Here is a 27503-nt window from a genome sequence, read left to right on the forward strand (position 1 = left end):
CTGGAAGTGTTCAAGGCCAGGTTGGATGGGGCTTTGAGCAACCTGGTCTAGTGGAAGGTGTCCCTCACCATGGCTGGGGAGTTGGAACTAGATGATCTTTAAGGTCCCTTCCAACCCAAACCATTCCACGATTCTATTTTTTTAAGTTTGATATCTGGGCAGTTTTGCTGACACACATTTTATTACATCATATTCATCACTAATGTGTCATTGCAACTTAGAACTGCTGGACCTCACTGCCTTCTGTTAGACATTTAAACCCAGCTATGAAACTAAAATTTATATTTTAACTATAAGGCGTGCTAAGCACTGAAAGTAACCTTCAGCTTTGAAGGGAATTGTGATGGCTCAGCACTGCCAAAGCTAAGCCCCACTACTAAGAAAATGAAGTTCAAGTTTAAACCTCAAACAAATTTCAGCATTTAAAAAAATTTAAACATTGTCTTCTCACCTCCTTAAACTACTGTGAGTGCAGAAAAACACATCCAAAAATCAGGAACATTGATAAAAGTGCTCAAAGTGAAAGCATACAGTACAATCACCCCTCATCAGCACTCAGGTGAATAACACCATTGCTGCGAAGTTATAAGACTTCCCTGTGGGATTTCAAAATACTTAACAAATTAGTAAGCGTGGCAGCTTCTCTCAAATAAATGCAAGAATTGTAGTCACTTATAAAGTAGGGATAAAATGTTATAAAATAGGGATCAAATAGAGGCTGAAAAGATCATGCTATGGTCTTGTATTAAGTGACTTGCGGACGAGGAACTCGAACCTGGGGATTCTGCATACACACACATATATGTGTATACACGCATTTACTGTGTGCATTTTCTCCTCTGTGCTCCAGAAGCTGGAGCAGGAGTAATGCCCTTTTAAAACCCATCCATATTCTTGTCCTTCCTGTGCTTCCAAGGTAGAAACACTTAAGGAAAATCCAGTTAACTGATGACATGAGTTTTACCTTGAGCTTTCCAAAGATGTATGAGATATCATCTGGAAAGCAAACACTTGCTAACAGAAATGCATTTAGCCATTTCCTTTGAAATTTAGGCAGTACTCTACATTTGAAATGGAGGCCTGGGTTTGACTTTTACAGCGCTTTTTCATGCCACACAGCAGACATGGGTAGAGAGCTGCTGAGACATTGCCTCCTGCCTGCAGCAGTCAGAACAAGAGTTGAACATCTCTGGCTTTATAAATAGCCAGGAACATCGATTACAGATTTCATTTAGACTAATAGAGAAGAATTGATTGAGAACTGGGAGGGGAAGGTAATCTGGATGGCAGTGATCATGAAATTAGTTTTCAATTCTAAGATGTGACAACAGTAGAGAAAGGACAACAGACTTCTGGAAAAAGAAAAAAAAAAAACAAAACCAGAAAAACCCTCAAAAAACCACCTGCAAAAAACCAAAACCAAAGCAATTCGCACTCAAGAGGAAGGGCACAAAGCACAGGCCATTATGCCTGTTCACAAAGTTCTCTAATGAGTGGAAAATTAGAAAAGAATCACAGTAAAAAGTAGAAACACAATTATGTGACTAAGGGCAACTGTACAGGAACAACAAAAGCATGCATGGGTGAAATCAGAAGGGCCAAGGAGCTGAAGAAACTTCAGTTAGCCAAGGGACATAGAATGAAACAGAAAAAAAATGTATAAATACCTTAATAACACAACAACAACAAAGAACAGCAGAGATCAACCACCACACAAGGAAGGAAAACAACTGCAACAGTTTGGCTGAAGTGTTTGTGCTTCTTTTGCATTAGCCTTCACCAAAAGTACCACTGACTGAATACTTACCAGGTATATAACATCATCAATTGCAGCAAAAGAGCTAGGAAGGCAACCCCAGCAAGCTAAAGTGTACCTAGATGGCTTAGGGCACGGCTCCTGGAAATAAGTTGAGGGCAGGCAGAGTCTACCTAACTTCAAACCCTAAAATCATTCTGGAACATATCATCAAACAGTTAATTTGTAAACACACAAATAATAATAAGATGTTAAAAACAAAAAAATAATAAAAACAAAACAAACCCCCCCACCCATAGTTTTGCCAGAATAGCACATCAAGCTAATTTAATCATCTTCTGACAGACACCTGGCTGAGCAGGTAAAGGCTGAGCAGCACCTCCACTTCAGCAGGGCTCCAGTCACTGTCCCACATTATGTTCCATCAAGCAAGCTCCTGAGACACATCCTAGACATAATTACTCTAAAGTGGCTTCACAAGGGATTAAATAAAGTCATCCTCAAGAGAAGTTATCGTTGTCATAGTTCACTGCCATTCCGAGAGGGCATTTCAGGTGACTTTCTGCAGGGAATTGTCTTGGCCTCGGTTCTACCAAGTACTTCCTTCAGTAACAGATTATCGTAAAATTTGCCAGTGACACACACCTGGAAGGGGCTGTAAGCACTCTGGAGACAAGGTCAAAATCAAAAGCAATCTTGAAGAACTTATTTTAGAACATTTCTATAATAAGACGAAATGCTATTTTTAGGAAGGACAAATCAAATACATGTAGGGGAGGAATAATATTTGGGGACCACAGTGAGCTGCAAAACGTGACGGTAGTACACAGCACACAAATCACTTTCTGAGACCTATTATTAAGAACGCCGGAAGCAAGGGATGGGAGCACAGGCTTTCCTATGCAGGGCTGGACCCAGAATCGGGCCCACACAGCAGGAAAAATTTAGACAGTGTCTAAAAGAACACAAAGTGCTCAGAAATTTGGAAAACATGATCTTTACTGAAAAGCCAAGGGAGCTGGGCTTATTTAGTCTGAAAGAGATGACTATGGGACAACTCTGTAACAGTCTTCCAATGCATAAATTGGAAAAGAGACAGTAAATGCTCTTTCCATATTCACTGGGAAAAGTTGGAGAAAAAAAACCTTTAATTGTCTACATCGATGATCTGAGGCACAACTAGGAAAACTTTCTCATTAGCAGAAAAGGAAAATGCTGGAAGAAGCTGTCAATGGATGTTGTGGAGCCTCCTCTATAGGAGGTTTTCCAGAAGGTTTCAAGGAGGCCATAGCTATATTACTATGCTGTCAGGTACAGTCAAGACAACACCTCAGAGTGAGCAGTCAGGCTGTATAGAGGTACCTTGTCACTCCAGCCCTCCTATGATTTTTTTTGAAGAAGTTGTGACCAGAAGACTGAAGGGCCATCTGGGGCACTCCTTCAGCAAGGGGTGGTGACTCTCAGGGCCAAATCTTGAACTGAGCAGGTACATAAGATTTGGCTATCTAACCTCCAATCCTAGATTATAAGCACACTATTTTGAGGTTTTATTCAAACTTTGTGAAGTTATTCCAATGACAAACAGGTCCTGAAGTAGAGAACACTTGGCTTATGAGAATACCATAAGGAATTCACTTATTTCTTTCTGGTTGCTAACTAAGGAGACCCCACAAAAAAGAAGCACTGCTGAAAACTTCCTCAGGATGATCATCTTTCTAGAGCAGACACAGCGCGATGGTTTTAAAATGCTTCTCCCTCTTCCCTCCCCAAATGCCCACAGGTATCTTGAATGTTTTCAAAGAGGATAGCATAATGTTTAAGATACAGCAGTACTATATATAGACCAGAACAGACCATGCTTCAAATGGGAATAGGCTGCAACAAACATCTTCCAGCTGGAAACAAGTGGAACAAACAATGTGGTCATAGCCCACCATCAAAGCAACAGGTGGATTCAGGATTTCACACTGACAATATGAAATTCTGGCTGGTCAGTCATCACCTACATGTTCCTGGTCTGTACTTGCCTCTGAGGACCCATCAGACGATTGAAACCAAAAGAAACAAGAAATTTTGGTAGGCATTTTCTTACCTTTCTACTGTTGATATGTCTCCCCCCAAACCAAACATACAGAGAGTCAGCCTAAAAATTTGGCCACACTGCCAGGTGCGCAGGTTCACCAAATGGGGGTCTATGCCACAGCTCCATCCCGAGGCAGTGCTTACACTGAGCGCATAAGAAAGAAGTCAATTTAATTCAAATAGTAACAAAGTGATTGACATTAGCCTTACATGACTCGAAGTCTTGAGCTAAAGGTGAAACTAGGGATACAAATAATCTTATCTTTGCTTTTCAGCTATCTTCTTAGTTTTGCTGACATATATTTGTCTTCAGACCACTCTTTTCTCCACTTTACTGGACACTTGCCTTACAGTAGAAGACAGTACAAAAGATTTTAAATTTTGTTGTCTTTTAAAAAGCAAACAGGACCAGCACGTAGTCTTGCAGAATTTGTTTGTTGTATTTGAACCGGTCTACATACACACCTCTGCATAGCACCTAGGATCCATCCTCCAGACACATACAGACACACACACACACTAAAGCCAACAAACAACTTGCTAGATAACAACCACAGTAATAACAGCAACATTAGGAATACCAACAACAGGTTTAGTCCCAAACAAATTCAAGTTATGCAACTGATCTCGAATTCATTCATAAAAATACTTCTGTGTTGATATGAGTTTTGCAGAACTAAATTACCATATTAGGCCGGGAGAGGGCCCCATTGAACTACATTTCCTTTGCCCACAATCCCTTTGAAGCAGGGGATTTGGGAAGATAGCAAGGGAGGAAGAAAGAGAGAGAGGGAACACGTGACAAGTGCAAGTGCACACCAGAAAAGGAAAGAAAGAATGAGAGGAAAAAAGAAAATCTCGGGTAATTTCTAGTGTTCTACCTTTATTTTCTCTAAGACTGAACAAAACAAAAACACACACATAAATAAACCATGTAAATGCACGTGAACAAGGAGCAAAAACATACTGGAAGGAGGAGGAACGTGGCTGGCACCCTGGGCAAACAACTTTCCTTTTAGAAAATACTGAAAATGTCAACAAAGACTCAGGACAAGGGCAGGAAATTTAGCAATGTCACATAACTGGTAAATCTAAGGTTTTGCACAAAGCTAAGTCTCTGTCAGGCAAAACGCATAATCCACCTTTAATCAGTTACAGCCACATTTTCATTAAAATTGGTAAGAAAGTACTGATGTTACTGTGGACTGCAGAAGAAAATTTAAATGCCTAACCTTTTTAAAAAAAAGATCATTATCTCAGCTTACAGCCCCCTTATTTTCTGAAGCTTGAGGACCACACTCTGTGAGGTGTCTGTGTGGCGTGACTATTGGTTGTACTGCATTGCTTTAGAATTTCTCTCCATTTTGCATAGCACAATTGAAAACTTCTAATACTCTACAAAGCAAAACCCACTTGGATCGTGGACAAAATTCTTCTACACCTGTCTTTTCCCTTCTCAGAACTACCTTCACAAGTGATGGCAGTTGACTTTCACAAGAATTTTAACCATTCATACTTTGATGATACAATTCTAAAGCATTTCACACAAGTGTTCGAGTGAGTTAAAAATAATTAAGTATGAAGTGCATTCTTACGTTTTGGGAAACTTGTTCAACATGAAGAGCTCATGGCAGAGCACGTCACAGCAAGGACCATAGGATGTTGGTAGTCACAAAAAAGAAAGCCGGAAGGATGCAAAAGAAGGCAGGCATTCAAGCTGATGACTAGATAAGCAAAAATTGACACAGGAATAAAGAATGGAAGTCTTACAGAGGTACAGAGAAATATACTGTAGATAGCCTTCAGGATCTCAAATTTGATTTAGAAGGTAATACAAATCCAGTGGAGGCATTTCAGGAGAAGCTAAACATCACTGAAGCACAGGGCACGGAAGATTTCCTCGGCAAGAGCACCACTGTTTTACTTTTCACCATTTTTAATTTCCAAGCCTATGACTGAGAGGTGCCATTTAAGGCCTCGACGGCCCTACAAGATGACAATTCCAGCTCCGCTGAAGCCCAAGCCAGCCTACTTAGAAGAAAAACCTTTAGCTGCCAGCAAATAAAGACTGCCTTTAATTGACCTGTTGAGAATTAACCATTGCAAAAAAAAAAAAAAAAAAAAAAAAAAAAAAAAAAAAAAAAAAAAAAAAAAAAAAAAAAAAAAAAAAAAAAAAAAAAAAAAAAAAAAAAAAAAAAAAAAAAAAAAAAAAAAAAAAAAAAAAAAAAAAAAAAAAAAAAAAAAAAAAAAAAAAAAAAAAAAAAAAAAAAAAAAAAAAAAAAAAAAAAAAAAAAAAAAAAAAAAAAAAAAAAAAAAAAAAAAGTGCAGCAAGCTTTCTGTACTGCATTGTCCTAGCGCAGGCACCCTGCTAACCCAGCCCCAGACTGAGGAGGACACTGACCGGGGATTTTGAAAGTCTTTTATAAAAACTCTTTGACAGTTGCTATTTTAGGAGCCCTTTGATCCAACCATCAAAAATAGACAGAGACGCATCCTGCCCAAATGCCAGTCACAAGCACCAAACGATTGGTCTGCTAAACTTCCACACCCAAATCCAAGTCAGGCTGAGACAAACCTCTTGCGGATTTTTTTGCCAGTTTTCAACAAGGTAACACATTTCTCCCCACCTGGTATGCCCACTGTGAAGGAGGCAATATCCTGGAGCACCTTCTTTATGCAAATGTTGAGCAAAACATTTTTCCCAGACTCCAAGGTTTGTGTTGCAATACAGGACACTGAGCATAATGTCAGCTTCTCTACACCACCAGTGAGCCTCTAAGATAACCCGAGCAGACCAGCCGTACACAAAAGGAGTTCATTCTTCCACGTGCTGCCAGCCTTGGCACTGTCAGCAGAGAGGCCAACAAGAGTGCCAGTCAGAAAGGTTTAATAAACAGCAATGTGAACTTTATGCTTTCATACGTATACACTGGATAATATAAAGACAGTGTTGTAAAGCATGCTTTATCATACTGACTTCCTATGTAAGTATCACTTTTCTTTTTTCCTTCTTTCTCTCTTTCTCTTTCACTGAAAATTAACTCTCTGCTGTCTCCAGAGCATGCTTTTCAGGATTGCCATGTTCCTTCTGTGCCAGGCAGCGGAAAACAGAGCTAGCACCTTAAAAGTCTGCGTTTCCCATGTGTCCACAGTAGAGTACAATTCATTACCTGTTTCCTTAAGTCCTGAGCCGATCTATGAAGAGTGTGGTGGTTGTTAGCAGTGAGCCCTTTCGTAGAGGAGCCAGTGTTTGTAGTAGGATGGTGATTAGCAGCAGCCTGGTCTTTTCGGCTCTCAGCCTTATGTTCACTGTTCCTCTCCTTCCCTGGTGTGGCCTCTTTGCTTTTGTGTTTCTGAGCAGGTTCTTTCTCCTTCGATGATTTGCTGGACCCATTGAAAACTGAGAAGAGAGAAAATCAGACTATTAAGGAAAAAAAGAAAAAAAAGTACATACAAGACCAAACTCTTCATTCAAAACAACCCAACTTTCTCTGCTGTCACTGTTGGATATTTAGTGAGAGTATTTTTTTATCTAAAGTAAAATTATTACAGAAATAGAAGCACTATTTTGCATGTTTCTTTATATGAACAGGTTTACTAAAGTATTTCCTTTGCTTGGTAACCCACATTATCTTAATATCTATCCAAATTAAAACATACAAGGTATATTACTGTTTTGATGGACCTAAATTTAGACTTATCAGTTTGATTTTTATTTATGACAGTTTTAATTAACTTTTTGCTGTTGCAGCGAAGGAATTCTAAACATAACCTAAGCAGAAAAAGGATTTATTTTTACATTAACGTAAAAGAAAGGAAACGTTCCATGAAAAAGCATGTTTTGTTTTCATCAATATCCAAACTGCTAAACCAAACTAACAGCAGTTTGCCTATAGCAGACAAGTTGCAAATAGAAAAAGGTACTTCTGCAAAGAAAGGAAAATACTAAAACCGTTTTAGAACATGTCGTATAAAGTAATGCTGGGACCTATGCTGAGCGCCCTAGCCTTCTGCTGAAGTGAAGGGATAAGAAAGCACAGAACAGAAACCATATTTTTTGTACAACAAATATTATGCAAACATATACAAGTTTATCTCAGCAAGTTTTGTTCCTCTGCTGAATTTATTTAAGAATAGTCACTGCTCTTTTGTTGTCAGGGAACATGAAAAGCTGAGGTTTTCATGTGAAAGTCACATTTCTCTTTTTGGTTGTTTGTTTGTTCATCAAAAATGTGGTGAATTAATGTCAGTGCTGCTCCCTCTTCACTAGAAGCACTTGACAGAGGTCTGTGAGGCTTGTGATCCAACACCCACAAGGGCAAGTGCCCTCCTGCCTTCTCTACTCATCTACTCTTGTTTTTTACCCCTGCCTTTTTGCCATGGTTTAGGAAAGGACATAAATAAGAAAATTCATGAATACTTAATAGCACAAGTATCTAAAATAATATTTATTACACACAACACACACCATCTGTTTGGGAATTTTAACTAAATGAATGAAGTTATTGTTTTCTTGTGAAATGAAAGCCTTCTTTTGTCACTAAACATGAAATACCTACGATACATACCTTTTTATCTAAATTGTGAAGCTTAACTGTCTTTACAGATGTCCTGTAGTACTACGGTACTAGTAGCAGTTATAGTAATAATAATAATAAAGAACCAACAATCCTGCTGGACTGAAGAGGGGCATCTAAGCTGCTTTTGAGTAGACACCTACCTCCAAACCTCCCAAACAGCTATCTACCTTCCCACCACACCTCCAAAAGCTGAAACTCCAGCAAGCTATTGATGAATCTGTTATTCAGGTCACTTATCATATTCAGTCGGTTATCAGTGTTGAATTAGATTATGTAAAAAATAAAACATTGCAATTGCTCTTCCTCCTCTCTTCCTTCCCTCTTGCACAAAACAAGTAAGAGTGAGAGAAAAACCGTCGGCAGCGAAGTCACCGCAAATTCCCCTGTGGCTCCGTCACTCCTGAGCTCAGGTGCAACTGGCGCTGCCCCAGCCAGCCAAGGATTTCTCAGTGATTTCAGTGAAAGTCGCGTAACCTCCATGTCTCATTTCCAGTGATGGAACTGATAATAATTGCCAACCCCTCTCAGGGAGTTCACGACAATACATTTATCCTCCTTTGTAAGGAGTTCTCACATCAGATGGAAGGCGCTACAGACGCATGAAGCACGACTATTTATTTTTAATAAGACATGGCACAAACAACCGATGGCAGCTTCGTTAATATGTATTTCATCACTGCGGGTGATATTTTCCTTCGGAGGGAACAAATTGTATATACTGATCTGCTCACACAGAAACGTTAAGTCAGAGAGATTAGTTTTCTGTATTCAGTTGCCACTTTATAAACCGAAAATTACTAAAACAGAAAACACAGCCAAAAAGCCAAATTGTGCACTTTTATGGTTCACCAAAAAAAACCCGCAGTGAACATGAGACAAGGTATATTTTATATGCAACAGCTCATTAATTTTAAGTGTCGTGGGAACCCTGCCAGTTTTACACTCTGAGTAATTATCTTTTGTCTTAATTTGTAAGATTCTTGAAAGGGGGAAGAGAGAAATGCGAGAGAAAAAATGTTGAGTCTCACAGGAAAAGCTTAAAAAGCTTAAAGCCTGAGAACACAATAAAAAGGGAGAGGCGTAGATGCAAAACAGTCCTAGTCAAGCTGTCTCTAGTTAAACAGTAGACGGTATCAATTCCTATAAAATCAGTGTTTGTTTCTTCCAACACCTAGAACATTGTTATATCCAGCTAGATAGGTATACAAGCCTTTCTGCAATAGTAAGTTCTGCAAAATTCACAAACATATTATGTGAACAAGTATCAAAATGTTAACTTGATTAATTACAAAACACTATCACAAGCCAAGCATTTAAGGGGAAAAAGCAAATCCCCTGGACTATGATTTTGATCCCATCTGAGTAAAAATGTAGAATTTATTTAGACTTAGAGAGTACAATACAGGATTAAACTCTGGCCCTAATAGGTAGTAAGACAGTTCAGTGAAAAGATGAAATCACCAGGAAAGACGAAAAAAAAAACCCAAGAAATTTCATTGTTGAAGAATAACTGATAATAAGACAGAAACACCCACTTCTCAAAGGAAAGAAAACCAATAACCCCCCCAAAACCCCCAAAACTCTGCATTAAATATTACTGAGCCCAAATCTGATTTAACAATAAAATGATTACTTTTTCTTTTGTGTCTTCTTATGTAGCAAATTGCATTCTCCTTCATGTCTGCCAGCTCTTCAATATTTCTGAGGCATTCAGAAAAGCAGAAAAGGTGTACCTTATGCTTTACTAAGCCCACCTATAGGTATGTCCCAGCTACAATCTCCCATCCTAGAGATAACTCTGATACACGCAGTATCCGATGTTCAGCTCCCAGTTATTTTTTTTTTCACTCATGAAAGAGCAGTCAATAAAGGTTTCATCCTTGAAGCAATAATTTCATTAAAAAACAAAGACAGAAAAAAAAGCCCAATCCACACAAGTGGTGAAACTCACATTATTAAAGCAGAAATCTTTTGTAGTCTTGAATTATGATTATTTTATGCTACCTTAACCAGCTCTGTATTTCCAGAACAGCTTTTAGCTAAAGTTAAGAGCACTACTAACAAATAATTAAAAGTGCAAGTAAATTATTAGTGTTCAGACACTTCAAATAGAATAAATGGATATCCTTTTATCCATATCTATCTGAATGCTCATTCTCAAAATGCCGCGTCCTCCAAAGCAATTATTATTATTATTAAGCTGAAACAGTAAGAGTCCCAGAGTGAAGTACTTGTGAATCTTTTGGTTAGCAGTGATGATCAAATGCAAAGAAACTGAACCACTACATTCAAAACTTGCAAGCACTGGGGGTTTTTTAACCACTGATATAATTTATGGCAGCAGAGCAAAACCTTATGGCAGGCGTGATCCCCACAGATGCATCACAGCGCTCTCTGTATCAGGGGAACTGGACCCTGGGCACCAATATCCACCTAGGATCCCATACAGGGACTTTGGGGTATCTCATTTGAAACTGTGATAAAGAATCCCTACACAAACCAATGCAAACTATGCATGTACTAGGTGCAGCTATAATAATGGCTAAAAAAATTTTTGATCAAGTAAAGCCACAGATGTGCTCAATTACTACAGATTAACTAAGCATTTACTACAGGAATTGACACTGTAGTGAGCTATAAACATTTATTGTGTTTTCAGCAATTTTCTGAAGTATTCCTACAAATTAATTTGCGCACAAATATTTTATAGGATACATGGAGCCAGCTATTCAGAAACCAATTTACAATACGTACAATAATCAGGCTTTCAATGTATAAGCAGCAGAATTACTGGACTGGGTTTAGCCAACTGCTGACTCCATGGGCAAAGCTTTCTCTCCCAAGCCCTCCTGGAGATTATTCCTGCACCAGATATGCTTTATAATTGAGATAACGGGGGAGTCCGTTGCAGGGACAGCAGAGTACTGATGTATGAACCCTTTTGCTTTATGCCAGTGTCTGGAAGATAAAGGCAGGGACCATACATGTACACATATGCCACATGTTGCAGAGCTCATGCCGCGTAAAGCAAGCGATTGCGCATTCATAAAACTATCCAAAACAAAGAGGGAAGGTAAGAGTGAAAGGGAGAAGTTTTGTTTTTAGAAGAAAAGGAAGCCTTGCCAATGTTGTGAACCCGAGCCAGCTATTCCAATGCAAACCTCATGTTGTTACATGTTTGGGAAGAGATGTAATATTAATCAACTTTCTGGCATTAAGTATCCGTTACTGTACAAAAACATTCTTTCTCTGGCTTTAATTCAGTTTTAAGTCACTGTGAAAACATTTATGTGGCTCTCAAACTGCCTTAAAGGACACAGGCAGTAATTCTTTTCCCTTCCCAGAGGAACTAAAACAATGATCTACTTCCATAAAACAGAGTATTTTAATACTGCCGATTGTTTTCCTGAAGTGTTGGGTATGTTCAGACTTCTATAAACTATTTGCAGAGATAGAAGCTGTCTTCTGGAACCCCCCAACACGATCTACCTACTCAGGGTCAGCGGCAAAGGCGTATTTCAGGAGAAAAGAACACCACAACATCGTATGAAAACATGCGGTACTGCTGTTTCCGCATTTCTCCAGCCCTAACCCAATGCTATGCAATTTGTCAGCGGACAACTCCGCAACAAAATTTCCATAGCTGCATGCTAACAGAAGTCAAAACAGGAGAACCATAGCAGATAGCACTGAATTTCTTTTTGACACTATCAATAACACAGCTCAAAACCCTATGCGCACAGGAATATATTGGGCCATTGAGAGGAGCGTTATTGGTATGAGACACCATGCCACTGTTTGCAAAAATTCAATACCAAGTGTCTCATCTTAGCACAAATTCATTACTCTCACCTAACCATTACGACACAAACAACATCAAAAGGGTCACTCGCTAAGCAGCAAGTCCATTCAAGAAGTGTCTATCTGTTATCACAAGTCTCTCACCAGGATAACAATTCAATTTTTTTTGAGCAACTTCCAGCTCCCCTATTCTTCTCCACAGGTCATATATCTAGCTACTGAAAATCCGCAAATCCCCAAATGTGTTGTGCCTGATTTGCATATTTAAATATGTAAATTACTGCAAACCGGGTAATTTTCATGTTACATATTTTTGCAGAAAAATTAAATGTGCAAAAATGTTTATTGCAACAATTACTGGTTCCATGGTATTTCAACAAAAGGCTGTAAATCATCAAAATAATTGCCTACCCATTAACTATTGTAGCACTCTGCCTGAAATTTTCTCATTCTGCATTTGAGCTGGATGCAGAAAATATTTTTCTTCTAGATGTTTACCTCTTCAGGATTAATTTCACTGAAAAAGATGCATGAGCCTAAGACTCCGTCTTATGTACCCACCCACAAATACCGGATTTAGATAAAACCAAAACTAAAAACGGAATTGCAATCACAAATTAGAATTTTTTCACAACACTCTCAAACGGTAACATATGTAAAAGATATGCCATTTAAGCTCAAGATGTACGAACACTGCGTGGAACTATATCTTGAAATAAGAAAAAAAAAAATCTACAATCTTTTCCTGCATCATCTTTGTTACTATGCATGTAAGGAAATTACTCCGCTAAATTATCCACTGCAAATTGAGAAGCGAAACATTCTTCTGTTTTTCTGGTAAGCGAGGAAGACAGGACTAAAGCAGAGTATAGTATTTCTAGTGATGCCTGCTTACTACGCACTACTGCCAGATCTGTTTTGAAATTTGAGCCCCAAGAAAAAAGGTGTCTACACAATTTTCTCCCCTGCTCATTTCAGGCAGAAGGCATGCAGAGCAGTTTTTTTCTGACCATGTTAACAAAACACAGCACGGACCAGTAACCGTTTCTGACTCAGTAGGTTTTCTGACACACTGGAGCTGGTTTGCTCCAGCTAAGGAAACAAGACTCTCCTGTATGAAGAAGTCTGCTTGCAAATAATGATGGTTAACCCTGTTTTCCTAAACATAAATTAGAACTTAATTGTTCATCTCAGGCATCCGAGGACAAACACGACATTCCCAGGTATGCAGGCCCTGATGTGCACTTCTCTCCACCTTTGAACTGCTGTGCTGGTGTGAGAAATACCTAATCCTGTAATCATCCTTCTTGAGGAAATTAGCCAACCATTATTAGAGGAACCGTAGCCTGCTGCGTGCAATTTCAAAGTTGTCTATGCAACTGTATCTGTGTATGCTGCTTCTCCTGAGGCCCTTTTCCAGTCCACAAGCCCTTTCAAGTAGAGTAACGCCTATCCCCTTTTGCTCTTGTGATGGGACCGATAACCCAACAACTCCCTAACTGCATCTTCCAGCTCCACATCCCAGCATGCCTAACACTTGGCACCTGCAAACATTTTCCTTCAGGAGCCTGCAGAGAAAACCTGTGCCACAGAATGAAATCAAAGTAGGATTTATTTACTTGTGAGGAATTCAAAGAATTAATTTTCAAGAAATGGAGACCTAGGCCTACCCTCTTACCTACAACTTGGAATTTCCTCCGAGCAGCAGGGAGATGTAATTTGGACTCGGTACCTCCCTGTCCCCCAGGGAAATGGAGTACAGCTCGCTTGCAGAGAACCTGCTTTCCCTGCACGTCAGCCTGCAGCAGCTGATGACTGATGCCCTCCTCCCTTTGCATAAGGTCAATTTTCTAATAGATCAATGTCTCTCCATCTCCTCCTCCGTGTTGGCAAGATGCCCTGTCATCCAGGCTGTGGTTGAGAAGTTTCTCCCCACACCTGGAAGCTAACACTGAAGAAAAAACACATTGTTTAAGCCAATGCTCCTGCCTGCTTCTTCCACCAAATTCCTTGCATTCAAAGCCATGTAATAGTCTCAGATACACTAATGGTCATCTGAGATGCATACAAAATGCAAGCTGGAAAATAAGCATATCCATCTGAGCAGCACGCAGGCGTCCTGTGGCTGGGCGTTCTGGATCTAAACACCGAGAATTATGGGGTTCCTACACCCACACTCAAAAGGGTCAGTAACAGGGCTGCAATCACAACACAGTCATCCGAACCTCTGCTCTATCAGCTGCAATATGCAGCACCGTATCATCCCTAATTTTCCATATGTTAATTCTGAAATTCACCACAAACTTACCTAGAAGGTCTGAAATTGAAAGGGAACTACGTGCTTTACAAAGATGAAATCCTTGACTGAAACAGCAATAGGGATTTCTCTATTCCAACCGAATGAATGTTCATATGGTTTCTTAGCTGGGAAAATATCCTTCTCAAGTCAGTAGCTATATGGAGACCAAGTGATTCAGTTGATTAGTTTCTGGCCTTTCACCATTTTAACCCCGCTATAAATCCTAACTCAATTATTAAACTCACTTCTGATTAGGACCAAAATTCCACATCAAGTTTTAGAAAGCTTCTAAAATCTCCCCCTCCTCAAAAGACACATATAATTAAAAGCACAAACCTCTGCCAATTTTATTGCTGAATTTGTCAGAAAAGTTATCAATGGTATTTTGCGGAAGAGGTAAGACTCCTGGGGTCTTCTCTGACCTGAATTAATCTATGACATGTACAGTGAGATCATACCTTAATCCATAAGCAAGTGAGAATCACTCACACATTTTACTCTACATTACAAGAGAACAGTTCTCTTGCAAACAAAACCTGAAAGTCTTTAGACGGTATCTTCTCTTAGTGACAGTTGTTCATTCTAAGTTTAAGCACGCTGAAAAAGACAGTAATGGGAAGAGTTACATGCAGAACACCCCACACAACATGAGAGATACCTAGCCAGAACTAATACTAGTTTCTAACCACAAAGACATCCAAGCCTTTATCTGCTCCTAACTTATCTTAACATATGTCAGACCCAGCCTAATCAGCTGCAGTTTGGCAATGACATGAAACCAATTTTTAAGAGCACGGCTCTACCATTTTCCCTTGTGGCAACCACAGCAATATCTTAGAAAACAGTTTAACCACAAGACTATCACTGCCTGCACTAAGATACTGCACAAAGGAAAGACTTGCACATTGCTACATATTCCTTTTCCACACTCCCATGAATGTGGCGGATAAACACTTCTCCTGCCAAACATTTTACTTCGCTCTTTAACAGTTGGATATGTGTGCAGCACATCAGAAGTACTAATAAAGGAGGATGAAAAGGCATAGGTAACAATCTGATGCTTTAAGTATATCTATGTAAGCAGTAAGGTTGGAAGGCAATAAGTCAGTTGAGCTAATGACTTCAATTCGTGCAGCAAGCTACGCCACGTTATACGTGCTTCTTATTCATACTTAGGCATCTTCAGCTGAGTTAGCTGTCCCAAAAGGTGGCTCAACAGGCTAGGTTATAATAAATAGTTTGGTGTGCAACCCTAATAACGCCCCATATTGGCGTCAGAAGAGGATATTGACAAATGACTTCGCCCAGGAAAGTTGTTCTGGCCCCCATTTAGTAGAAAGCAATCATTTGACACTGTCTAATGACATTAATCAAGCTCTGAACCTTTATTGTTGTATGTCATAGCAAATGCTTAGCATTTTCAGGTCCAAAGTGCTTGACTACACATTGTATATTAAAAAACAAAAGACTTTAATTCATTAAAAATAGACTCTCACGCTAGATTAAGTTCATTTGCTGCACCCGTCCCTGGTCTGCCTTTGTGTGTGGTCTCATTTAAAACAGACACACATGAACCAGAACCTACTTTATTCACAGGAAACAAAAATACTATTGGCTGTCAACCAAAATAACAGACACTGAAAAATGGGAATACCCCTGGGTAAGGAAATTTTAATTAAAAAAAAAAAAAAAAAAAAAAAAAAAGAATGAAAAATGGGAATACCCCTGGGTAAGGAAATTTTAATTTAAAAAAAAAAAAAAAGAAGAAGAAGAAGAAGAAGAAGAAGAAAAAGAAGAAAAGAAATGACAATGACGAAGAAGAAGAAGCTGCCTTCTCTGGGAATTCCTGTTTCATCACCTTTGTCAAAACATCTCACATTGTCTCCTATGTATTTCATAAAGGTCTTTTGCAGATCTATTAAAGCAGCAGCTTCATTTATGCTCACTCTGATCTATATTGATAAAGATTACGAAGCCATTAGATGGCTCATTAAGTTTGTCTTTACTTACCCCCAATTAAGATTTCAGGTGTCTCTGGTTTTGAGCTAATTTCAAAGTGGCTGCCATCTGGGACATTCTTAAGGAACACAATTGGCTCCTTTTGTAATGATATATCACATCTAAAACTCTAAGGCAGCAGTTCTATTACGTGCAATCTCATTTTCCATATGTAGGGTTTTGTGCCTATTGTTTTGGGGGGGTTATTTAGAAATCAATCCAAAGTGCCAAGTTTTGATCCATGGCTTTTACAACATTAAAGCTCCTGCTCACAGCTGACAGTTGAAATGCTATTAGGCATAATGTCCCCTTGCACTTCTCCACAAAAAGAGACTTTTGAGCTTGGGTGTGCAATAAAAAACAGATTCAGACGTAGTCATGAAAAATAATTTTGGTATATGTAACAAGGACGTCCTTTACAGAAAAATCCCTTTTGAAAAGCAGAGATGAGGACCAGCACAGTGAAGTAACTGGAATCTACTAATCTCTTCTTCGGAGAAGAGAGTAGCATGAAAGAGCAAAAAAAGGCAGGCACAGGTCACACCCATCTCTCAAAAAGTGCGCTGTAGAAAGACCTTCCTCTCAGTCCTCCTACTAAGAGGAGGAGAGCTGAATGGGCAATCACCAGAAGGAAACTAATGGTAAACTAACAGTAAACTAATACTGAGGAAGGGAACGGAGAGCACAGGCTCCATTTTGAAATTATGTCAGGCAGAGAGAGCAGAGAACTGTTATGATACAAGAGCACTTGCTGGAGAGAGAACCACATCGCACAGGACTTTGGCAGTGGAGCATTACAGCAGGCTCAGAAAATTTTCAGCGTGGCTTTTAAGTCTTCCATTTTACACTAGGTGATGTTGCAACATACACGGATCCATTTATCAAGATACGGCACGAGGACATCGTGACAGAAATACTATGTAATGAATGCAGCTTTTGTTGATTTGCAAAGAAATAACTGACTTGAAAAAGCTTCTTCGAGAAAATCTTTCAATCAACAACATGAATGCAGTATCTTAACCTACTGCAATTGTGGTATCAATATTGCATGTGAGAAATTAAGTGTTGCCCCATCACACGTTTTGATAACACTTATGAATGCTTATATTTAACTTCGATAAAATAAAATCATTCTAGATTAAACATCAGTCTCAAAAAAGCCAGAGAGAGAGTGACTCTGTGTGTCTATACATATATGTGTGTGTATAACTCCAGCGTGTGTGTGTGTGTGTGTGTATATATATATATGTATAATTCCAGTCGCCTGCTTATAGTTCTGCCACAGACGGAGTTCAGATTGTCATGAGAAACAGGTTAAAGCAGAAGATGCTAACACTACATTTCACTCCATTTTCCCATTATGGCCTGTATCCTTTTTCACTCAGATCCAGAAGGATGGACAAGGATTAAGCATATTCAGCTCAAATTTCTTTACTAGGCAGTGCAGGAGAACAGCACTATTTAGAACCTACCTTGCCCATTTGGTACATGTTTATGCGTTTTTCCTTTCCTGGGGGTTGACTGGCATGATGATGAAGCATTGTTTGTGGCTGTTTTTGTGTCCTCTGTCTCCTCCTCCTCCTCCTCTTCATCCTCGTCATCCTGAGAGCTTCCAAAATATACCATGTTGCTGGGCAGGGCTGGAGAACCTGATCATTATAAAGAAATGGCTCATTAGCATCATTACATTCACTTACTGCACTAACTATATTGATCATAACCTACTTTAGTGTTATGCACAGCAAGGGAAGAGGGGGACTCAGAGATGGAAGGTCACACTAGTGCATGACTAACTGGAGGTTTTTTATTTATTAATTTTTACCAACACGATACATATGTGCTTGAAAAGCAGGGTTCCCCCCCACAAGCACGTTCTATTCATACTTTAGACAATCAAACAGTCTTGCTACAAGCCCTAATTAATAGCTTTGTGTATTCAGAAAACGACTAATGCACATGCTTAATTTCAAATGCGTGCTTAAGTGCCTTACTGAAGTCTTAACGCACAAACTAGAAGCTTACAGCTTTTCTAAACAGAAGAAAAAAGAGCATTTACAAACCAATCTGCATACCGGTAATATTTTTAGGTTGTTATTATTACAATAAAATATTTAAACTTCACAATGCTTTCCAGACCTCTACAATATTGTACACAATGCTTTGCCGTATTCTCGTTCAGTTTTAAACAAAGAGAAAAACCGAGATATTGAGATGCTTAAATTTGCCAAGCAGGTCCCTGGCAAAGGAGTGAAAAGAGCAAAGGTCTCCCGATTCCCTATGTACTCCTCTTGAGGATGTTGCTTCTCATCTCTTGCTTACTTCCCATGATGCTCCCCCTAACCTGCCTTGTTTGCGCAAGGGTAAGATACAACATGCAATTCAGTGAGAGGGAAGCAAGGATTCACAAGCTTAACAACAATACAGGGTTGTAATTTAAATGTAACTCTTGCACAAAATTTCTTTTACGCGTGTCATGCAACAGTGTATAATAGGTTTCCCTGCACTGCATCACAACACGACATGACTGTAGCAAACGAATAACTACTTTTAAATGTACAAATACTGCTGACAACTAATGGACACTCTCCCCTATGCCCGATATTAGTTTCTACTTTGAAATGAGTCTTCTGTCTATCCCCTGGAGGGACAGGTGCCCTAGGAGCCTTCTACTTATTCACAAAAAGATTTTTTTGGTGAAGAAAGGGAAAAAATAGAAAGTCAATAGAAGTGGAGAATGGGGACTCATCGCTTCAATTATTTTCCTGTAGCTAAATAAAACAAAGGACAAAAAGAGCTGGGCTACAGACCAACAACACAAGGTAGTGGCTATTTGGCTTATGCTTCTTTAGGAAACACTTCTGGCTTCAAGCTCTTCAGAACGGCAATTCTGTGTTTTGTTTGGTTTTGAGCTGTTGGTGTTGCCATTGCCAACAACTAACTGAAGCTTATTTTTGGGTTGTGTATTTTCTGCTCCGACCAGGTTTATACAAAATACTCTTAACTACAAAAATTACATTTTAATGAATGGATACCTAAATATGACACAAAACCCGGGATAGGCTGTGTCTGCAATGAACCATCCTTTCCTAAGTGTTTTGGTTGGGATGGAATTAATTTTCTTCATAGTAGTTTGTATGGGGCTATGTTTTGGATTTGTGACCAAAACAGTGTTGATAACACAGGGATGTTTTAGTTACTGCTGAGCAGTGCTTACACAGCGTCAAGGCCTTTTCTGCTTCTCACACCACCCTACCAGTGAGTAGGCTGGGGGTGCACAAGAAGCTGGGAGGGGACACGGCTGGGACAGCTGACCCCAACTGACCAAAGGGATATCCCATGCCGTATGACGTCATGCTCAGCATATAAAGCTGGGGGAAGAAGAAGGAAGGGGGGGGAACGTCCAGAGTTATGGCGTTTGTCTTCCCAAGCAACAATTACGCGTGACCTGCTTTCCTGGAGGTGGCTGAACACCTGCCTGCCGATGGGAAGCAGTGGATGAATTCCTTCTTTTGCTTTGCTTGTGTGCATGGCTTTTGCATTACCTATTAAACTGTCTTTATCTCAACCCATGAGTTTTCTCACTTTTCCCCTGACAATTCTCTCCCCCATCCCACTGGGGGGAGCGAGTGAGTGGCTGTGTGGGGCTTAGCCCCCACCTGTAAAGGTCTTGGTCTCTATAATGGCCCCTTTGGGACTGCGGCTGCCTTGGGAGAAGCAGAAAGAAACTCACCACTGGCACCCCGTGCTGTGCATTGGTGGTAGCCCTGCAACAGCTAGGGGAAACACTGATGCAGCACCTAGGGCATGACAATTCTTTCCCTCTGAAATAACGTACGTATTAATCCACCCAACCTACATGTAAATGTATGGACACACGGTTATCTTAGGGCAAAAGCCTTTTGCATGCCACAACTTTCATATTTATATAGACTAATGATCAAATTAAGACTGATGACATATTTCAAGGCATGGGAGCTGTAGCAACTTACAGAAACAAAAACCTCCACATTTTTTATGTAAGCCCAGAACTTTTTGGCACACTCTAAGCAATCAACCATAGTAGGTAAGAGGTGCTGAGAGGCACATTAATTCTTCTGCTTGGAGGGGAGCTTTAAGTCTCAACAGCAACTAACTAGAAGACTCCAAAACAGTTACTCTAGGACCGTGCTGCCTGAAAAATAAATTGCCTTTTTTCTTCCATCTAGGTACCCAAGTCTGTGGTATGGATTCAGAAGTTATTAGCTCTGCGAGTCTGTACTGTGTATCAGTTCTAATCAGGATCCGAAGTCTGGCACCATCAGCACATTAATGCATTGACAAATGACGGCAGTAAAAGAAACTTACTGTTAGGAATCCTCAAAATTAGATTCAAACATAGGCTGAAATCTCTCTATTATAATTAGAGAAATAGTCAGAAATTTTATCTGAGACACTAAAATAGGAGACCAGATACAGTGTCTACTCTCTAAGCCTCATCTTCCCTAGAGTTCCACATCCCTGAGCTTTTTTGTCAGCTGCTTTCAACAGCAACCAGCAAAAAAATTATCATCTGCGACGCAAATGTTGTTATTACAATAGCAATCTTTTTTCTTTTTTTTTTTTTTTAAAGCACAGAATAAAATATAGTACTGTGTCATTCTGCTTAGAAAGGAGGGAGGGTCTAACCCAAGTGTGAGAGCAGATACAAACTTCACCTAACTCCTGGTATTCAGTTGCTGTAATCTCAGTGCATAAATCTTCAGTCAGAATGACATTTTTTAATCCTTTCCAATCGAGAACTATGAACAACAATGGTTAAACTGCATTCCTGGGACAGCTGGGACTGTTTGGGAACTATATTTCCGAAGAAATTAGACTAGCAACGTCCAATAACACAGGAGAGCCCTGCTAGCCTTCACTTTACTGATCTAAGTGCTCTGCAATATGAGACCTCAGAGAAAAGTTGGCGTTCAGTGTGGGTCACCTCCTCCCCTCCTCCTCCCCCCTAGCTTTTCCCACATATTTATTAAAGTTGACTTGCAAAACAGAAAGAAAGAAAGAAAGAAGAAAAAGGCTGGACTCGTGCATTTTTGTTCTATTTAAGCATTGTTATGGATGGAAGACACTGAAAGAAATCTAAAAGATTTGATTTTTCTTGCTTACTTTTTATATTAGAACTATTTTTATCATCGTCTTTTATAATAAGGTTTCAGTTCTGGAATAGCCTCAAATACTGAGAATTTGTACACACCTATGGGTTGAGCTGGTTAAAACCACTTTCACTTCAAGTCTATGTAGCTAAACATGTCCAAAAGGCTGACAAAACACTAGTTTAAAATATTGAAACAGGCTGCTCAAGCTCAAGATACTGCAAATTCCATCAGTCTGCTCATAAAGTGAAAGACAAGCCTGTAAGTACACTGTGATTTCATTCAAGCTAAAAGAATGACAATTATGTTGATTAGGCAACACCTAACGTGTGTAAGCGTGAGCGGTTGATGTGCACTGGTGGTTTACACCAAGCAAAGAGCTAAGAGAACCCCCCCAAAACTCCTCTTATGGAAATAAAACTCAGACTTCTCATGACTGAAGAACTAATGAAGCTCACACTAGCAAAGCTGCACCATTAAGAGTGGAAGCTAGGTGATCACTCACCTTCTTTATTATAATAAAGATTCCTATCCTAAATATCCCTCATTGTCTCCGAGACCAGACAGGTATGTGTATATGAAGCCATAGCCCATCTCTACAGGGGACCCCATTTGTTACTCAAAGCTGCTGATTTATATAAACAATACTAAGTAGTGTTATTGTAGCCACGAATGTCTAAGACCATTGCAGATGTGGAGAAGAATGTGCGCTCAAGAGCTGGTTTGTTTTTTCCAGCCATATCAGTTGGTCTAACAAAATACATTGCTCTTCCTCATAAATCTGGCCTGTCTTCATCTTAAGTTAAGAACACGGTGGTTTTCCTTACAGACAGACTTCGTTGAGAGTTGTTGCTCTCAGGTTTCTTCATGTATAACAGATATTTATCATGAAAATGATGTATGGCAGCAAGATGATAAAAACCCTCCAAAACGGCATGAGAATAAGGAAAACTGCAGGTTCACCAGATGCATAAATACACACACGTTCACAGAACATACAGTTGTAGGCACTTGCTTGATTTTTTAATTTATGACACACTATTCTGCATATTTTTTTCTTTGCCTGGACGCACTCAGCAGCAGAAACCCATGGGGCAGCTATGCCAGTTCATTCTTGCACACATTTTGCCAGCCAGACAGCAAGAGTAAAGATGAGCAATCATCCCTCCTCTTCCTCTTGCCCTCCCCAGTACCAAGGCATGATTCTCAAAGCCTACCCAGGGCAATCTAAAGAGCGACATTAAAAATTAATTAATAACCAACAGTGAAAGAGAAGAGCTGCAATGCTCCGGATAGAGGGCAACATCTGTGCCTGGGAGGTGGTGCATGCCAGGTCTCAGCACTCTAGGTATATAATTCCCCCCTTCCTCGCTTTCCATCCCCAAGAAAACAGCAGAAAAATCTGAGAGAGAGTTAAGAGAGCCTGTGGCTGTATTGAATTTTACAAGCCTCCTTCTGTGCTGGGAGACCCCAAGTTGTGCAGGCAGCTGCTACCACGGGCCCTGCAGTGGATGAAGGGGGAGAGCAGGGGAGCAGCCCTCCAGCGCCTGGGGAAAGTATGCGAGCAGCTCTCCACATTGAGAAACCCACCCTGCCGCGCACCCGATCAGCAGGTGCCTGAAAAACCCGCTCACTCAGCAAATCTGATGGTAATCTAGAAAATAAAATTTTACTTCCCACCACTTATTTAGAAGACATTTCATACAAGGAACCACCTAGACTGTCTGTGGCTGCATGGACATTTTTCTTGGCATCAAAAATGGTCTACAGAGCATCTACCTCCATCTGGCCTCTTGTTCTTATTTCTGTGCCACCACCTCGACTGTGGCAGTATAATTTTTTTGTGGGGCCATGTGGTGAATCGTATCAGGGAACCGATTCAGATTAAAATCCCAGACTAAGGAAATTAAAGGCCATTAATAAATGCTGTAACTGTAATGTAATGTTACAAGCTCTCAAGTAAAGATTTGGAAAATTTCTATGCACACTTTTTCTTATTGAATGTGTAGCTTAATATATCACTTTATGTTATTAAACAAAACATGAAATGCAGTATGTTTCCAATCTCGTGCAGGAGCTGCACGTTTTACATTCTGTCCTGATGACGTCTAGGCACACACTTCCTAAATGCTTTTTTCCATCCCCCCTCAAGACAGTCGATTTGTTTTGCATCAATATTTGCATAAAAGCACGTGCCATCACCAGAGAACTGGACGAGGCAGTCGCAACATGTTCGGAAGGAAGGAGAAGCCACGTAGAAGTAAGCTGAAAGAAAGGGCATGCAGCAGCAGAGCAGAAGGGAAGGGCTCAGATGTGCTGGAGCTGGAGAAAGAGGTGAGCGGTGAGAGGTAAGTTAGCAGATGGACACAGGCTGCAGGAGCGACAGGAGAAGGAAGATACTGAAAGAATTACTGACATTAAATAGTAACAAATACAGTAAAGCAGGACGGACACCTTGTACTGAGCAGCTTTAACAGGAGTATCTGTCTGATAGTGCTGTCGACCTGCTGCCCCGATCTGGACATGTGCCACTCACCTTTTCCTGCTTAACAAGTCGCTGTTAACTCACAGTCGAGAGCAGAAAAGCTATGGTCAAGGCCAGGCAGCAACCTGGAGGGAACTTCCCAGCCTTCTCCCCCTCCTCCAAATCACTGTGGGAAGGCCAGATCACCAAAGCTGGCCCTTGTTGTGCGATTTTGAAAGCCTAACAAATTGCCATGGCTGACTAAGGGATTGCAAGCCATGTGGAAAGCTCAGACAGATAACAGAAGCCCAGGTACCCTCTCCTCACCAGTATCGGAGCAGGAGTTACTGCTCCTGTGATCAGATGCCGCTGTGCATGGCAAATTTTGAGAAAATCATTAATGGTGAGTTGTCTTTTTTAAATTCACTCATCATGGTTACAATGAGCTATGAATTCTTACAAAAAGGGAGGATACTCAGCTCTTTAAAAAATGAGGTTTGAAGTATGTTTGGCAACTGTTTCTGTCAGTATCTGCAGTTTCATCACTGAAATTCTCTTGAGCATTTTTGTCTTCCCTCCTATTGTGAGAGCAACACAAAAGAAAACCTAACTATATAGGAAAAACAATTACCACAACTATACACAAAGTGTTGCCTAATGCATATGAAAGGATGACAAATGTATTTTATGTCCTCTATTATAATAATTTGATGCTTATACAACAATAAGTACAAAGTAAAATATGGGGGTTTAAGTCATGGTGCTGCTTTTAGCAGTTTTCTTGGAAAGATGTTACCCTTTGCATGTGCAAAATTCAGGCTTGCTACTAACAGTAGGCAGAATTGACGCTTACGCAACCTGTACATACAGATGCGTTGACCTCAGCAGCAAGTGCCTGATTAATAAACTATACTCTTTTTCAGCCATTTTATTTGACTAATGAGGTTATTAATTTTTTTTTTATTTGACAAATGTGTAATTTTCCCTCCTAAATTACGGTATGTTTTGTTTCTCATTAAATTACATTAACTTTTGTCTTGGACTAGCTAAACATATTAAAAAAACCTCTGAATTTGGATCTGAAGAGTGGAATCAGAAGTATGGAAAGTGCATGTGCTTTGCCAAAAGCACTATTTCATTACTCTTCAGAATTAGCTGGCAGTGTTTCTGCAATATTTACTGAAGTACAAACCAAATGTTTTCATCTGGACAGGATTCAAACCCTGGTATGTTACAACCACAACAAAAATCATCTCAATCCAAAAGCCTTCTCTGTAATTTGGGCTGTGGTTTCTGCAAAATTGGAGGATTCTTCTCCATGAATTATTTACACCAACTCCCCCTCTAGTTCCTCTCTTTTTTTTCCTCCTAACAATTAAACATAACCCAGATGTGCTTTGGAAAAATCTTAAAACAATTTAAGACATCAGAATGATTTAAGCACAAGGCAGGTCAAGGTATGCGGGACTTAAGCCTGCCCCGATAAACACGCAGCATGCCAAGCCCTACAACGAGCCGCGTCCAGAGATTTGGCTTCTCCTCTGACACACGGCCCCATTTTGGGGCTGTATGCAGGTGGAAAAACCTTGCCTCCCAAATGCTCCTGATGTACTGGCATCTCAATGCTTAAAATTTAGGGCCTGCTTCTCATTTATTATATGTCCTACTTAGTACGTTTTGGCAGGACAGTGCCAAGTCCCTGAAGTGCAAATAAATGTAATTTATGCCCACACTTTATGGCCATTTTACGGAACAAGGCTAAAAGCGAATGAACTGCATAAACTCTATAGGAAAGAGCAATTGTATCTCACTTGTCTGACTCCACCTGCGGGAACAGTCCCAGAGGGAGCTCCGTGGTGCCTGAGCAAGAGGGAGGAAAAGGCCATCCCAAGTACAGAAATAAAACAGAGCTCATAAACACACCGATGTTCAAAATTTCCCTTTCTCTGCCGTTGTATGAATCACAATATGCTTAGTGTTATGACTAACTTATCGGCTAGTGTAGTGACATAAAACCCATTTTCTTCTCAGCCCATTCTTCAAAGCAGTAGAGCTAAAACCAAAAAGCCAAAGAAAATTGTTCCTTTTCTAGGGAAATGGAGTAAGGGTGGGGAAATGTGTGAATCTGCAGGAAAAAAATAAAAGGTTCACTTTCCAAAGTTAACAAAACACACACCAGAGGAACAGACTACTGAATATTAAAAAAAAAACAAACAAGTAGAGTGCTTCTCACATCTACAATTCATATCTGACAATCTCAAAGCAATTTACCTCCACTAACCTGGCTAGATTTGGCAGTGAACTTCAAAACCAATCCTTCCCACATACGCTTCAACCCCCGTCTTTACGTTCCCCTCCACCACGAACAAGACAAGTCTGCAAGTCCCAAACCACCGTGCTGCCATTCCCAAAAGGCTACCAGGCTGTGTTTCATACCCAAGAGATCCTGAGCCCCATCCCTAGCACAAAATAAGTCTTTCAGGGAGCACCGAACCCGTGGTAGATTCACAGGTTATGGAAGCAGGCTCACAGGTTTCTGGCTGGGAGGAAGGGCAGGAATTGCCTTTGCCAGAATACTTTACATTGCCCACCTGGGCATCGAAAACCGCGGGCAGCGAGGTTTTGAAGTGCTGCTGCTGCCATCGCAGCACTCGGATTTTATGCCAGTAGCTCATACCATAACCAACATGAAGCTATGCCAATACCTATATACAGAGTTAAACATTTACCCTCATTTTACAGAAAAACTAAGCAGCTCGACAAGGGACTCGGAGCAAGTCTGTGGCAAATACAAAGGCTGAACCACAAGATTAGTCTCCCATTTCAGTGAGTTAATTTCATCCTGTGGCTTTTTGCAGGGGTAGATATTGGAATCATTAACATCAGAAAGGGGCCCCAAAACAGGAAGAGCAGGGAGAAACTTTGATTCAGCTGTAGCACTACACACAGGCTACTCTATCTTGCACTCAGTAGCTCTTCCCACCTCTTAAATCTCCCAGTAGGCACACACTGATGTGAAGACGCATCCTCCACTGCATGCCTGGAGGGATGGCATTCCAGCAGCACCCCCATCCCCTAGGAAGGAATAATGTCATGGTGTTGGTTGCCAGGCTCTCTGCATACTTCTTACATGCGCTGTTCACTGTGAGCCCGCATATTCACTTCTCCCTGCCAACACTGATTAAATTACTCTTGTCCTAAACCACCGTGAGAGTTACTTACCAGCCCAGAGCAGCATATTCCACAGGTGGACTAAAGGGTTGCACATATGAGAAATACCTCATATTTTACACTTCAGTGTTACTCCTTACTTTGAAAAGAACTTCGAAATTGTGAGATGTAAGGGACAAGGCCCAAGTGACTGTGCTGTAAGCACAGACAATGCCCCAGAGAA

At 40.2% G+C, this 27503-nt stretch overlaps 1 protein-coding gene across 4 annotated transcripts in view; it reads right to left on the reverse strand.

The window, feature by feature from the left end:
- The window catches only part of JARID2 (jumonji and AT-rich interaction domain containing 2), a 235876-nt gene that overhangs the window by 33177 nt on the left and 175196 nt on the right, over nucleotides 1–27503 (reverse strand). For all 4 annotated transcript variants that reach the window (XM_009273717.2, XM_019470610.1, XM_019470612.1 and 1 more), the window contains 2 exons: nucleotides 17989–18165; nucleotides 7009–7238 (listed from right to left, as the gene is read on the reverse strand). In XM_009273717.2, coding sequence (XP_009271992.1) covers nucleotides 7009–7238; nucleotides 17989–18165 — 407 coding nt within the window. The remainder of the gene's footprint in view (nucleotides 1–7008; nucleotides 7239–17988; nucleotides 18166–27503) is intronic.

This window comes from Aptenodytes forsteri, unplaced genomic scaffold (assembly GCF_000699145.1).
Source record: "Aptenodytes forsteri isolate BGI_AS27 unplaced genomic scaffold, ASM69914v1 Scaffold63, whole genome shotgun sequence".
In the NCBI taxonomy this organism is placed as follows: Eukaryota; Metazoa; Chordata; class Aves; order Sphenisciformes; family Spheniscidae; genus Aptenodytes; species Aptenodytes forsteri.